Source organism: Plecotus auritus (genome assembly GCF_963455305.1).
Source record: "Plecotus auritus genome assembly, chromosome: 4".
Classification (NCBI taxonomy): Eukaryota; Metazoa; Chordata; class Mammalia; order Chiroptera; family Vespertilionidae; genus Plecotus; species Plecotus auritus.
In genome coordinates, this window is record NC_137775.1 from 12,853,270 (window position 1) to 12,868,353 (window position 15,084).

Consider the following 15,084-nt stretch of genomic DNA (forward strand, 5'->3'; position numbering starts at 1 on the left):
TGAATTTATATTAGTTCACACAAACACTCCATCCATGCTTTTGTTCCAGCCCTCCGGTCCAGTTTAAGAACCCATTGTGGCCCTCGAGTCAAAAAGTTTTACCCACCCCTGGCCAAGACCCACCCCTATGCCCACTGCAGCCTCGCAGCCCACAGTTCCTTTCAAGGTGCACGAATTCGTGCACTGGGCCCCTAGTTGGAACATAAAATAAAATAAACAAAGAAACCCACACTGGATTACCAGTACGCATATTTTACAAGCCTACACTGCTCCTTTTGCATCCAAAAGCTTTCTGGGTTTTACACCACCCTTGGGCACAGAAATCTATACAGGCTAGGAGCTTCCCTATATGGTCTACCTAGCCAACCCATGTAGATGTCTACACCCTTCCCCTCCCCGGAGTGACATGAGATGGTGAGTCTGGTCTGGGTCCCTCTCACTTGTAGAACCTACCCTAGTCTTTGGACATCTTTCCCTAACTTGATACTTCTATGCCCATCTCCCTCTAGCTGATGTCTGCCTTCTCTACCCCTAATCTAATCTCCTCCATGGAATCAGAAACAAAGGGACATTTATTTTAGCCCTCTGTTTTACTTCCCAATCAAAACTGTTCTGATGCCAGGGAATTCCAAAGCTAAGAGGAAAAAAATATAGGGGGAAAACACATAACTAGATGCCTCAATAAATTATTTTACTTTCAACATAAAGTAAATCCTAGTCTCCCTTTAGCTAGTCTTTCTGAAGTTAATACAGTGTCTGTCTCACTCTAAGAAGAAATGGCCCAAGGTCAGTCTGACCTCTTGTTCATTCCAAGAGAATATATCAGCAACTAAGTCATTAAACGAAGCCCATTCTGACTTTTCTATTCATAGAATTTCATTAGGTTTATCCAAAATGTGCTTGAGAAATAATCTAATTTATCTTGCTCCAAGTAATTTAATTAGAATTCATTTAAATTCAGCAGAATGCATATATCATATTACATGTTGCACCTTGAGTCACTTTATTTTAACTTTAAATTAAAGTAAAAGATGCAATGGAGTTATTTGCAGTATTATATCCAAATAAATCCACTTCATATATAAACTAACTGGTCCTCAGGAGCACTAAGGAAAACAAAATGCGAACATCATTATGTATGCCACGCACACTCGTTTGAATTTAATTTCTTTGGCAATATGTATGCTGGTGAGACAGTTACTTCAGGTATCAGTTCACTTATACTTTCAAATAGGACATCTTTTTAGCTTCTCCCTTTTTAACCATACACACACACACACACACACACACACACACACACATAAATGGATCAATAAAGGAAAAGAAATGATATGCAGACTCTATTCAAATCACTTTTATAGACACTATTAAAACTTCAAAGTGCCAATCCAAAAGTAAAAGCAACAAAAGCAAAAATAAACAAGTGGGACTACATCAACAAAAAACTTCTTCATGATAAAGGATATAATCAACAAAATGAAAAAGCAACCTGCAGAATTGGATAAAATATTTGCAAACCATACATCTGATAAAGGAGGTTAATATCCAAAATATATAAGGAACTCATACAACCCAACAACAAAACCAATCCAATTAAAAAATGGACAGGAGACATACAAATGGCCAACAGGTGTTTAAAAAGGTGGTCAACACCACTAACCATCAGGGAAATGCAAATCAAAAGCACAATAAGATACCATTTCACATCTGTTAGGATGTCTATTATCAAAGAGACAAGAGATAAGTGTTGTCAAAGATTGGATAAAAGGGAACACTGACGCAATATTGGTGGTAATGTAACTTGGTACAGTCATTATGGAAAACAGTATGGAGGTTCCTCAAAATATTAAAAACTAGAGGCCCAGTGAATGAAATTCGTGTGTGTGTGTGTGGGGGGGAGGGGTGGTGAGGGAGGGTAGAGGGCCATCAGCCCAGCCTGCACCCTCTCCAATCCGGGAACCCTCAGGGGATGTCTGACTGCCAGTTTAGGCCCAATTTCTGTGGGATGGGGCCTAAACTGGCAGTCAGACATCCCTCTCACAATCTGGAACTGCTGGCTCCTAACCGCTCACCTGCCTGCCTGCCTGATCGCCCCTAACCACTTGCCTGCCTGCCTGATTGCCCCTAACTGCCTCTGCTTGCTGGCCTGATCACCCCCTAACTGGTCCCCTGCCAGCCTGGTTGCCCCCTAACTGTCCAGAAGGAAGTCAGATGTCCAGAAGATATCTGGTCGACCCAGTCAAATTAGCATATTTCCCTTTTATTAGTATAGATAGAGGTACCATATTATCCAGCAATCCCACTTCTAGGTATATAGCCAAAGGAAATGAAATCAGTATCTCGAAGAGATATCTGTACTCTCGTCTTCATTGAAGCATATTTTACAATAGCCACTATATGGAAACAACCTAAGTGTCCTTTGATGGATAAATAGATAAAGACTATTTAGCTAGCTAGCTACCTATCTACATATATATGCTTGTCCATTGCATACATATGCAAAACTTTAGAGTATCAAGAGAAGCAAGGATGGAGTTTGAAACTTATACAAAATAACTAATGTGTCTGGAAACTGTCTTTCTGTTAATGAATCGACATGACATACTGGGATACAATTGGTTTTAGCAACACAATCTTAAAGGGCCAGGCCCCACATGGGTGCTGTGCACCACTGGAAAGATAGGGACTTAATAGTTCATTTTCCAGGAAGAGAGCCAGAGGACTGTCATCTGGGTTGTTGGTGGCCATGATCAGTTTAATATAGCAAGGAGTTCTCCAACACTGTACGTTCCCAGGATGCAAGAATCAAAGGGGGATCACAAGTGTCTTTTTTCTGTATGTTCTTGATCCCAAATTGCCTGTCACTGAGGCATTCACAAGCAGGTGAGCTCTCTGCCCTCTTGGTTTACCAGAATGCTGGAGCTGTCAGCCTGCCTCAGCACTGTACTCAGCCACCAGGCTGCATCACTGCAGCTGCTGCATGAAAGAACCATTAGATGTTTTCAATAACTTAGGCATGGTGGTGGTGGGAGGTTGTTAGAAAGTGTACCTTTAGCACAATATATCCTATCTAATAAAAGAGTAATATGCAAATTGACTGTACCTCCACCACACACAAGCCATGCCCACAAGCCACGCCCACCAGCCAATCAGGAGCGAATATGCAAATAAACCCAACCAAGATGGCTACGGCCACAGAGAGCAGGAGGGAGGCTTGGGTTTCCCCGGCAATGGAGGAAGCCAAGCTTTCTGCCTGCCCTTGCCGGCCTAGGCCTCCACTCAAGGCTACAAAGTTTCAATGATAGAAGATACATAAATCCAGACAGAAATGGCGGCAGCCACGGAGCTGGAAAGAGCAGGAGGCTAGGGTTGCCCCCGGTGATGGAGGAAGCCAAGCTTTCCGCACACCCTGGCCAGCCCAGGCCTCCGCTTAAGGCTACAAAGTTTCAATGATAGAAGATACATAAATCCCAACAGAAAAGGCTGCCGCCACGAAGCAAGCAGAAGGCTTGGCTCTGCTCCAGGCTACAAAATTTCAATTGTAAAAGATAAATAAACCCCAGATCCTAGGGCCTCCGCTTGGGTCACCACGGGGCGTGGCCGGCCTGCAAACCACCACAGGCCCCTCGCCCAGGCCGCCCCATGCCCCAAGGGAACCCCCACCCTGATCCGGGACACCCTTCAGGGCAAACCAGCTGGCCCCCACCCATGCACCAGGCCTCTATCCTATCTAATAAAAGAGTAATATGCATATTGACCATCACTCCAACATACAAGATGGCTGCCCCCATGTGGTCAAAGATCCTGCCCCCATGTGGACACAAGATGGCCACCACAAGATGGCCAGCAAGGGATGGCAGTTGGGAGGGACCGGGCCAGTAGGGAAGGGCAGTTGGGAGGGACCAGGCCTGCAAGGGAGGGCAGTTGGGGGCGATCAAGCCTGCAGGGGAGGGCAGTTAGGGGTGACCAGGCCTGCAGGGGAGGGCAGTTAGGGGTGACCAAGCCGGCAGAGCAGGGAAGTTGGGGGTGACCAGGCCTGCAGGGAAAGGCAGTTGGGAGGGACCTAGGTCTGCAGGGGAGAGCAGTTGGGGGGGACCAGGCCTGCAGGGGAGGACAGTTAGGGGTGACCAGGCCTGCAGGGGAGGGCAGTTAGGGGTGACCAGGCCTGCAGGGGAGGGCAGTTAGGGGCAATCGGGCTGGCAGGGGAGCAGTTAGGCATCAATCAGGCTGGCAGGGGAGTGGTTAGGGGGTGATCAGGCTGGCAGGCAGAAGCGGTTAGGGGCAATCAGGAAGGCAGGCAGGCAAGCAGTTGGGAGCCAGCAGTCCTGGATTGTGAGAGGGCAGTCGGACATCCCTCGAGGTGTCCCAGAGTGGAGAGGGTGCAGGCTGGGCTGAGGGACCCCGCCTTCCCACCCCCGGGCACGAATTTCGTGCACCGGGCCTCTAGTTTTTAGAATAAATTGGAATATTTGTTTTCTTTAGTTCTTGGTGTTTTACTTAATTTCCCCTTTAGTTGAACTTTAAAAAAGGGGATGAGGCCATTCCCCTCCCCTCCCTTCCCCTCCCCCCCCCCTGTTTTTTTTAATTTGAAAAACAAAATCTTACTCTCTTTTTTGGTGTTTTGCCACTCAGTCATTGGATGCCCTCTGTGCCTTGAACAGTTTGTAAACACTGTTGCAGCTTTTGCTGGGTGAGACAGTGTTCTAGGTGCAGTGTGTCAGATCTGAAATCACTTGCATTTGGCCAAGTCTTACAGGAGACAAAGGAAGGAAGGTGGTTTTTAAGTGGTTTCCATTGCAGACGTAGTAAGGGACAGTTTCCCCAGCATCCACACTGTAACAGGGCGGACCATACTGAAGCCCCGCCTGCCTCACCCCTTTCCTCTCTGGGGAGTGGATTTCAGCTAGCCAGGTAGACCAGAGCACACCCCCTTACTTCAACAGGTTTTTTTCACAATGAACTCAAGTACAAGAATGGTGAGAGCACAATTTAGGCCACAAAAGTGACCCTTTTTTTCCCCCTGTTGCTCTTAAAAATGTGTCAGTGGTTTCCTGAAACTTGAGGGCCTGAGCTTGGTTTTCAGTTACAGCCTCAGCAGAGCCTCCACTTATAAGAGCAGGCTAACTCCTTTACCTAGAACGTGATTTTAATAAGAAGGTTTGTTTTTAGCATAAAAATCACTATTGCACTCTTGGTTTGTAATCTGCCTGTTTGTTTGTTTTTGTTGACCTGATGTTTTTACCACAATGCTTAGTCTTGGTACCTCTTAAAAAGATGGAACATTTTGTACTTCATGAATCAGCCTGAGTTGTCTTTTAACAAATTCATCAATTTAATGTTGTTGTTTTCTTTTCCACCGGCCCCTTCCTGACTCAAGCCTTTAAAAATCTTTCTTAGATCGCCCTGCCTCAGGAGCTCTCCCTCCCACCTGTCTATCCTCTTCCATCCTAAAAGCAGCTGAGAACTTTGGGGGATTTCTCATCTAAAGAATTCCCTTCCTTTTAATCTCCTTTTCCTCTCTGGACCAGGATGCAGGAGTGGCAATGGTAGATTATTTTGTTGTTGTTAGAATCATTCCTACAGTAGGAATTTCACCAGTTCAAATTTCTTCCCAGTAATTATAATATTTGATTATGGTAAATGTCCCATTTTCATTTTTACAGAAGACCTTAGCCTCCAGAATAAATTTCGTCTAGCCTGTGCTGCAAAAATTTTGAGTTGTTTTCCAAGGTTATCTGTCAGAGGTACTGAAATAACTTTACTTCTTTATTGTCAGATCCTTGTAATGTCGATTGGAGCTGTCTTTTGATGCAAAGAATGATGAAGACAAATGTCAGCTTAGCCTCCACTAAGAGGATCCTTTTTGACTTGAAAGCAGAGAAGTCAGATATATTTGTCTTCCAAAATTAGGCATGGCTTCCCTGCTTATTTGCCCTAAGTTTCCTGCATGTCCTTCCAAGTAAAAGGTATAATTGATGATCTCAGTTGATTATGCATTTTTCAAGCAGATTTTAATTGTGTGTGGAGAAGTTCAGCACTTAGTAGAATCTAATTTTCCCAATTTGCTCTACTTCAAATACACTATACTTCATGCATACAAATTTGGTAAATATGAGATAAAATAATGGAATTTGACATGGGTCTTTATTTTAAAAGAAAGTGAATATTGCCAGTCGCTTTCTTTGTTTTTATTTAGTCAATAGATTTTAAAGTTAAATGTTTGCTGTTTGGCCTCCGGGGTCACTAACATAATTCCAAGTGCGAAGTTCAAAGCATTTTGTAATGAAAAATGCCAGTCATTTAAAAATGCATAAAGAAAGAAAACAGTTGACCTGAAAATATCCTTGCCTTTTTCCTGTTCTCCAAGATGTTAGCAAGTGTGAGAACTCAAGTCAGAAGTTCATATTTAAAACTAAGATCTGTTAGTTTCATAATAGTTTTGTCAGGTAGGACTCTAAATATTTATCTTATCTATCTATCTATCTATCTATCTATCTATCTACTTTCTTACCCCAATTTCTGAAGGGCAGGACTCCATTAAACTTCCAAATTTTGGATTAATTTATTATTCAGAACTTGAGAAACTAAACATGGGATGCATTTAGCAATAATTTCTCTAGTTTTTAAAAATATTATAAGCAAAGCACATAGGTAGATTTAAGTAATCAATGAAAATATTGCTACCAAATGTACTAAAAGGTAATAAGAGCTGTTATTCTGAATATTTACCATGAACCAGATACTGTAGTAGGCAGTTTATACAAACTATCTCATTTAGTCCTTACGACAGCCCTGTGAGATATACATTATTATCCCTATTTTATAGATGATTCTGTAGAAAATGAATTTCAGCTAGTTAGTGGCAGAGTCAAGATCTAAATTCATTTTCAAAGCATGTTCTCATTTTATGACCCCATCCTGGTTTTCTGGAGGAAGATAACAAAGGTTTTACCTTCTAAACTAATGATTAAAAACATCATTTAAATCAGTTGTTTCCAAAGTGGGAATACAAATCTTAAGGGAGAATTTAAGATGATCCCTGGGATTCAGGAAGAAAATAATATTTTATATGTGAAAGAAAAAATATATTTATTTCTTAATATAGAAACAATAGAAAGTAATTAAGCTTGACTAATTTTAATGTATAAGTTGACCCTGGTGCAGTCGCTTAATTCGTAGTTCAGATAGTTGAAAGTTTATTTTTTTAGTGCTGTGTGATTTTTTTTAAATGTTCCCTTTCTATTTTATTTCCCCCCTCTTCCTTTGTTTTTCTTTCTTTTTAATAACAACTTTATTGAGATATAATTTGCATACTATACAATTCACCCACTTACAGTTTTTAGTATATTCAATGTTTTTAGTATATTAGTGTTAAGTATTATACAGATATGTGCAACTAATACTGCAGTCAATTTTAGAACAGTTTATCACTTTAAAAAGAAACCTAATACTTTTTAGCTAACACCTTGCTATCTTCCTACATTAGCAGCTGTCTACTTCCTGTTCTGTAGATTTGCCTATGCTGGACATGTCATATAAATAGAATCATGTAATATGTGGTTTTTTGCGACCGGCTTCTCTAGATAGTTGATTCCTCTAAGTTACATGAGATTTTTGACAGAAGAGTGGATGTTCTGCTATCAGAGGGTTTTCATGATAGCCGCCTGACCTCACCCAATTTATGTGGGTCTGATTAAAGGATTTAGTGATTAGGCCATGAAAGTACAGGTGTACCTGGCCTTCCTCAGCCAGAGGTGGGTGTATTGTGAAGCTATTGAAGTTTCAGCATGCCAGACAACTATACTGAGTGGTGTTCTTTTGTAGGAATATACCAGTTTCTTTGTCCATTCACCTGTTAATGGACAGTTGGGACCATAACATTGGGACAAAGTGATTTGACTGTTACAAATGAAGCTGCTGTGGACATTCATGTACGAACCTTGGCGTGCATATATTGTTTCATTTCCTTGGATGGATACCTAGGAGTGAATGGCCGGACCACTTGATAGACATATTTTTAACTTTTTCAGGAACTTCCAAACTGTTTTCCAGAGTGGATATTCTATTTTATACTTACAGCAGAAGTTTCTGAGAATTTTTACTGTTCCACGTGCATGCAAACAAAACTACATCTCTTCCATTATTTAAAGCAGAAAAAGACTCCAAAGTATGTTCTCCCTGAAACCTTCCCAGAGTTGCTTTGCCCAGTTTTAAAGACTGAAATTATCCCAACAACTTCTAGCAGTTTTGTACGGAGGTATTTTTACACCCTCTGTTCAGATAGTTTCACTTATTTATGTTCCATAGTCCTTTCAGCTTCTTGGAGGCAGGGGACAAGCACTCCTTTCTCATAACCGGCACTCAGCAGGCCTTGGCAAATGCTACTGACTGGCTATTTCTCTGTGGCTAATCCCCAAACCCACAGAGTGTGCACATAAGAAGTAAGTAAACATTGCTGGTAGCTCAGCTACCAAAGAGTTTAATCAAAAACACAAAAAGAATAGACTTTAAGGTCGAAGATACCAATTTTAAGGGTTGATGATTTCACACCAGCATCTTCTAAGAGTAAGTCAGAATTCTGGAGTAGGAGGAAAGGGAAAGCTCATTATCTTAGCTTGAGTTCCCCAGAAAACAGAAGCATGTGCTGCTGCTTTACTAAGGGCAGGGACCCCAGGGAGCAGGAGTGAAGAAGGAAAGGTGGGAGAGACAATACAAGGGCGGGGTACCCAACAGAGCATCTTGTGGGCAGGGCCTTCTTCCGAGAGCCTGCAGAAGTTGACTGCTTCTCAGAGCAGTCTGCCTAGGGAGGAAGAGGGAGAAGGTGTCTGTCTGCATTGGTTTTCTAGTGCTCAAGTGCAATAATTCCCCTGCACTACCTGGTTGCTGATGCGTGGAAACCAAGTAGGTCCCCCACAAGGTCTGGCCCTTAGCATCACCCTGCAACCCCCAGGGTAGAAACATGTTGTTGGTGTATGTAGTCTCTGTGGAGTTGGTCATGGCAGCCCCCGCTGGAGCTAGAGGGAGTGACCAGAGACCTCAGAGATAGAGGAGACCAAGAAGATCTGAAGGAGAGCATAAGAGGGATCTTACCAATTATAATATCCTTACTTTACATGAAGGAATCCAAGCCAGAGTGGGAGATGCCCACCATTGTGGAGCTTGATTAGTGGAACTCAAGAGGTGGCCTTCCCACTCCCTATTTGGTGTCTTTTTACTCGTGTGCCATTTCTCTAGACATACAACATATAGGGTACATGGGCATTTGTGATTCATCTTTCTCACACTAGCCCTTCAAGTGTCTCCTACACTTGGTTCCTCATAGACTCAGTGAAATACTGTTCCAGAGGGCTTCCTTGTGGCCTACTTGGCTTCCTCTAAAAAACAACAGCAACAACAAAACTGGTACCACAGAGCCAGAGAAGAGATAAATTCCATGAACACAGATTCTGAGGTCAAGGAACTCCAACAAATGTTAAACCTCTGGGGATGTGTGTTTGCTCCTTGCCTATTAATCTTCTTACATGGAAGTCTAATTCATACTTAAATGTGATGAAACTTTCCAGCAGAGAGCTTCAAGAAGCCAGAGTCCTAACTCCTGAACACAGGAATCTTGTCATAACGTAGTAGAACGTGTTTCTCCCACGTTCAGGTGGCGGTGTTTTTAATCACAGCAGTGTACTTTGTTCTTGATGTATGCATATTGAATTCAGATGCTGACTCAGGTCTGGCATGACGTGCCAGAGAACAGTTATCAGAATGAAGATGTTTCTGCAGAAAGGTTGACATGTTCTAATTCAAGATGATGCCATAATTGCTCCCCTCTCATGCTAAAGAATTACAAAGCAATATGACTATGTAACTCTGTGTTGAAAATTTTCATACCTTTTTAAAGGAACATATTCTTAATCCCAGGAGGGGAAAACAAGATTCAATTTATGATTTATTTTAAATCTTCTTATTTTGAATATCTGATTTGTATAACACAGCTTTATTCACAAGAGCCTGAATTCTATTTATTTAAGAGAACGAAGTGCTTATGGGTATGTCCGTCTTTATGAATACAAGCTCTGCTATGTCAGGTATTCAGCTTCTTGCAGGACTCTTTTTTTCTAGGACTCATGCATTTTTCATTGTCTAGTCGTTCTGAATTTAAAGTGGACAGGATGTCCTTCTAAACGCATAAACAAAGAAGATGAAAATGTGTATCATAGTCTGCTCTCCGTTTCTGCTACTAAAATTATAGGAACTATGTAGCCTATGTTAGAAAGCATCTGGTGTGCTATTCTATGTACTACACGAATAACCAACCGCTCACTGTGCAAAGTTTCACCCCACACCATATTTAGCATCCTTTTCGCAAGATAGCACCTTACCAGGCTTGTTCAGAAATGCATCGGAAAATAGCTTATTAATCTCAGTGTCTAACTGGCAGATGGAATACAGTGAAAATGGGGTTGTTTTTGTCATTTTAGAGCTAGCAGTTTTTCAAGATAGAATAAGCAGCCATCTTTCAAATCTTCTGAGACTTCACTCTCTTCATTTTCATTTACGTTTGTTTGCTTGTAAATTCATTCATTCATTCATTCATTCATTCTGTATTAAATAATTATCTCCTTTCCACTTAACAATGTTCAAGGTACCAGGAACATACAAATGAATAGAATACATTTTTTTTTTCTTTTCAGGAGCTCACGAGCTGCACAATATGATGAGTACAAGCAGAGGTGGGAATGTACAGATGAGGAAACTTAAGTCAGCCTTGGGGAGCAGGGAGTGGCAAGGGAGGCTTTCAGGAGAGAATAATGGCCCTTTTAAGATGATGAGGAGTTAGGTTGAAGGGACCACACATCTACTTTGGTGGTTACCTAAAGAAAGAAAAGTTCAGAGAAATAAGGCAACAGTAAATGAACTGAAAAGATCCTAAGACAGCAGAGTGGTAAGGAGCACATTCTGTGAAACACATCACCAAAAGGACTTGTTCTGTGTGAAAAGAGAACAGAAGGGAGTCCGATGAAAGGAAGATAATAGAGGCAGTGGGGAGGTGGGATTAGCCGGGTGTCAACATCTAGATTTACTTACAGTTTTATTCAGTTACTCATTTATCTTGCTTTGGTGACTAGGAACTTAGGTCAGTTGTGCAGATTGCAACAACAGCTGCAGCCTCTAGGTCCCTACAGTTGGAAAAGGACTCAAACTAATCTGGTCAAAGGTCCCTTCCATTCCTTTCTGTTTTACAAGTCATGTTTATTAGCATGACGGGTAAAATCATAATTTGCACCTTCTATCAAATCATAGCAGCCGCTGAATGACATGGCCACTAATTAAAAGCAGAAATTGAAAGCAGCAGATTTGCTGTTTTGTTTGGCAGAGGAAACAAGAATAGGCTTGTGTTGACCTTTTGCTGAAAGGCACACATTACAGATATCTTGGTGGAAGAGTTTTCATCATTCAGTCTGGCTGGCTTTTTTTGTCTTCACTTCCCCCAGAATATTTCTGGAAACCAGCCACTTAGACTTCTTGGCCAGTGCTCTGTGCCCTCTTTGAGGGCAAAGCGTATGTGTTGGCCACAGAATGACACCGGTATTGCTCGGGTACTCTTCATTCAACCAAAACTAGTCTTTCAAAGGCTGGAGATGACTACAAATCATCTCCTCTCGGTCCTCATTCTTCCTACCCTCTAAGCAACATGTAGTATTACAACTGTTCCCGCCATACAAGTATCCGTTCCCTTGGTTTCAGTGTGATGAAACCAAGAGCTATCTGTTCTTCCCCTTAGTTTTCTAACCTCTTCTCAGTCCAATGATGTGCCTTTCTTTCTCCCTTAGCCCCAATCTAGAGATTCCCCAGAGATTTTCTCTGGTCCTTCTTGTTCTGTCTGCTGTTATCCCTTCTTTGGTGATATCCATTTCAGGACCTTAGCCATCTCTTATGTGTATAACTTCCCATATCAACCTCCTGATTGAGCTTCCCATTCACTTTTAATCCCATGATTCTGACACTGCTGGATCATGTGGAAGATGATCTGTCAGCTCAAATTCAGTATACCAAAAACACTTATTATCTTCCCACTAAAACCAACTCCTTATTATGATATTTAAATTTTAAAATTTTTTTTTATATTTTATTGATATTTCACAGAAAGGAAGGGAGAGGGATAGAAAGCTAGAAACATCGATGAGAGAGGAACATCGATCAGCTGCCTCCTGCACACCTCCCACTGAGGATGTGCCCGCAGCCAAGGTACATGCCCTTGACCGGAATCGAACCCGGGACCTTTCAGTCCGCAGGCCGACGCTCTATCCATTGAGCCAAACCGGTTTCGGCTAAATTTTAAAAAATTTTTCAATTACAGTTGACATTCAATCATATTATATTAGTTGTAGCCGTTAGTCATGGGGAGGGAATATGTAACACTGCCAATCTTCTGCCTAATGCTTTTTTGTTGAGAAATCCTACTCCTTGCTTATTTTACGAGTTGTTTCTATAAATAAACCAAAAAAAGTCAGATGAGAGTGGGGAGGGCAGGAGCCTGCTTTGTATTTCCAGGGCTCTTCCAGTGTCAGGGCACAAAGGTTCATGTGAACATCAAGCCTTTGCAAAGTAGACCCCTTGACTCTTGCTCCTGATCCCGCTAGAGTGGTCTCCAGGGACACTGCCTAGGAAGAAGTCACAGAAAATATCTACAGATCTTGAAATATTTCACTTCAAGTGACCACTTTGGTCATTAAATTTCCTTCATGAATAACAGTTGTAATGTGTAAGCAATTATAACCTAAGTAGAGGAGAATGGCTAGAAGTGCTTACTAATGCTTTCTAGAGCCAACTGAGACCCCCAATCTGGGAGTGGAGAGGAGGTGGTCCTTCTGGATTTTCTGGGGTTCGTACAGCCTCTTCTTCATTTCCATGTTCCAGGATCCAAGATTTCTATCTGTAAAGAAAAGTCTCTGTCATTGTTATAAGAGCCTGAAGATAGGGTTGGAACATGATCTCTCCTGGTTGGTGTTCAGATTCTCACTCAGGTTTCTGAACACTTGGTTAATTATATGGTGGGCATCGGAATGGTGTTTACTTTCCCCACAGGTTCTGGAGGGCAGTGGCTGGAAGCCAGGGTCACTGGGAGAGATTTAGTCTCAATTCCCAGGTTTACCACTTCGCCACTTCCTGGTTATGCGACTGGGAGCAAATTCCTTAAGGCCTCTAAGCGTTAGATTTTCCTCCTATGAAACCTCAGTAACAATTGCACCTTCCTCATAGCATTGCTGTAATGAATTAAAAGAAATACTTTTTATTGCACTTAGCCCAATGAATAGCACACATGCTCAATAAATTTTAAGTGTCGCATAAGTGGATTTACTGCTGATCGTGCTGTGTTTCTCTTTCTTTTCCAGGGAGATGTTAATCTCTGTGGCCCTAGGCCAGGTGTTATCCCTCCTTATTTGTGGAATTGGCTTGACCAGCAAGTACTTGTCGGAAGATTTCCATGCCAACACCCCCGTCTTCCAGAGTTTCCTCAATTACATTCTCCTCTTCTTGGTCTATACCACCACACTGGCTGTCAGACAAGGTAAGCCTGCAAATACACCAGCAAGGTAGCCAAGTTTCTCTTTTACAAACATCTAGAAAAATGATGTGCCACGACCTGATAACTTTTGCACTTATAGCATCATGTGATCATTCAAAACCCCGTATCTCACTTGTCTATTTTACAGTCATACAGTAAATAAAGTGAATAAATAAGTCACAAAGAAGTATAAATTATGTGAATTCAGTGTGAAGTGGGAAGTGCATGTATAGGCAGAAATGTACAGTTGCTCACTATGTGAATTTCCGGTAAAATTCCTCGTACCCCTTTGTGAATCTAAATAGAGTGCTTCTATGGAACCTGGGACAGGCCTGGTACAGCTGTCCTAAATAATGCTAGCCCTGAGAAATTCAAGGGAATTACAGACAAATATATGTTCTTTGGGAAAGTGTCACAGGAAAGGTAAAAGCAGTAAACACAGAACAACTCTAACAATAGCAAAGTGGGGAAGAAGAAAGGAAAACTACCATAAATGGCCAAGTAGGATGCTCTGTCTAAACTTAAAATAGCTAAAGCAATAAAGCAAGGCCTCCATTTTAAGGGGCAATGGCAGTTTAAATCCTCAGGCTCTCTCTCTGGAGGGTGTACCTCACAGCTTTATGATTAAACCACTGGATTTGGTGTATATATTTTTCTCTATGACCCAGAAATAGACAAGAATTTTTCCCCAATAGTAACTGTTGGCTATAAAATGTGCATTGAAAAATAATCATTAATAACTTTGAAGGCAATTATATACCTTAATAATAAATAAGGATATATGAATAGTTGTATGTATCAATTTTAATAGTTATACTTTAAAAATATATATTTTTATTGATTCCAGAGAGAAAGGGAGAGGGAGAGAGAGATAGCAACATCAGTGATGAGAGAGAATCATTGATTGGCTGCCTCCTGCAACCACCCCCCGCCCCCGCCCCCAACTGGCGATGGAGCCTGCAACCTGGGCATGTGCCCTGACTGGGATTTGAACCGTGACCTCCTGGTTCATAGGTCAACACTCAACCACTAAGTCATGCTGGTTGGGCTAATAGACATACTTTAAAAAAAAAAAATTAGCTTTATTGTTGAAAGTATTACCGATGTCCCCTTTTTTCCCCCATTGACTCCCTCCACCCCGTACCCCACCTCCCCCAGGCTTTTATCACACTATTGTCTGTGTCCAAGGGTTTTGCATACATGCATATAAGTTCTTTGGTTAATCTCTTTCCACCCCCTACCCTGCCTTCCCTCTGAGATTTGTCAGTCTGTTCTATGCTTCTATGTCTCTAAAGTGATGAACATAATAGTCATACTTTTTAAAAACTTTTATAAGAACTGTATATTAGTATTTCATTTTTATATTTCCTTATTTAGATTACTGTCCAGAATAATATTGTTTAATTATAATGATTTGGCCACTACTAGATTTTATCTTAGAGGGAGAATAGAAATGAACAAGTTGGGACTGAATTCTCGTTTAACTTTGGATTTGTTTAAAGTATTGAATAAGCTAATTTCAT

General features: G+C 41.6%; 1 protein-coding gene across 1 annotated transcript in view; it reads left to right on the forward strand.

The window, feature by feature from the left end:
* The window catches only part of SLC35F1 (solute carrier family 35 member F1), a 290,981-nt gene that overhangs the window by 159,503 nt on the left and 116,394 nt on the right, over nucleotides 1-15,084 (forward strand). The window contains exon 2 of the mRNA XM_080664512.1: nucleotides 13,389-13,564. Within this exon, the coding sequence (XP_080520638.1) occupies nucleotides 13,389-13,564 (176 nt within the window). The remainder of the gene's footprint in view (nucleotides 1-13,388; nucleotides 13,565-15,084) is intronic.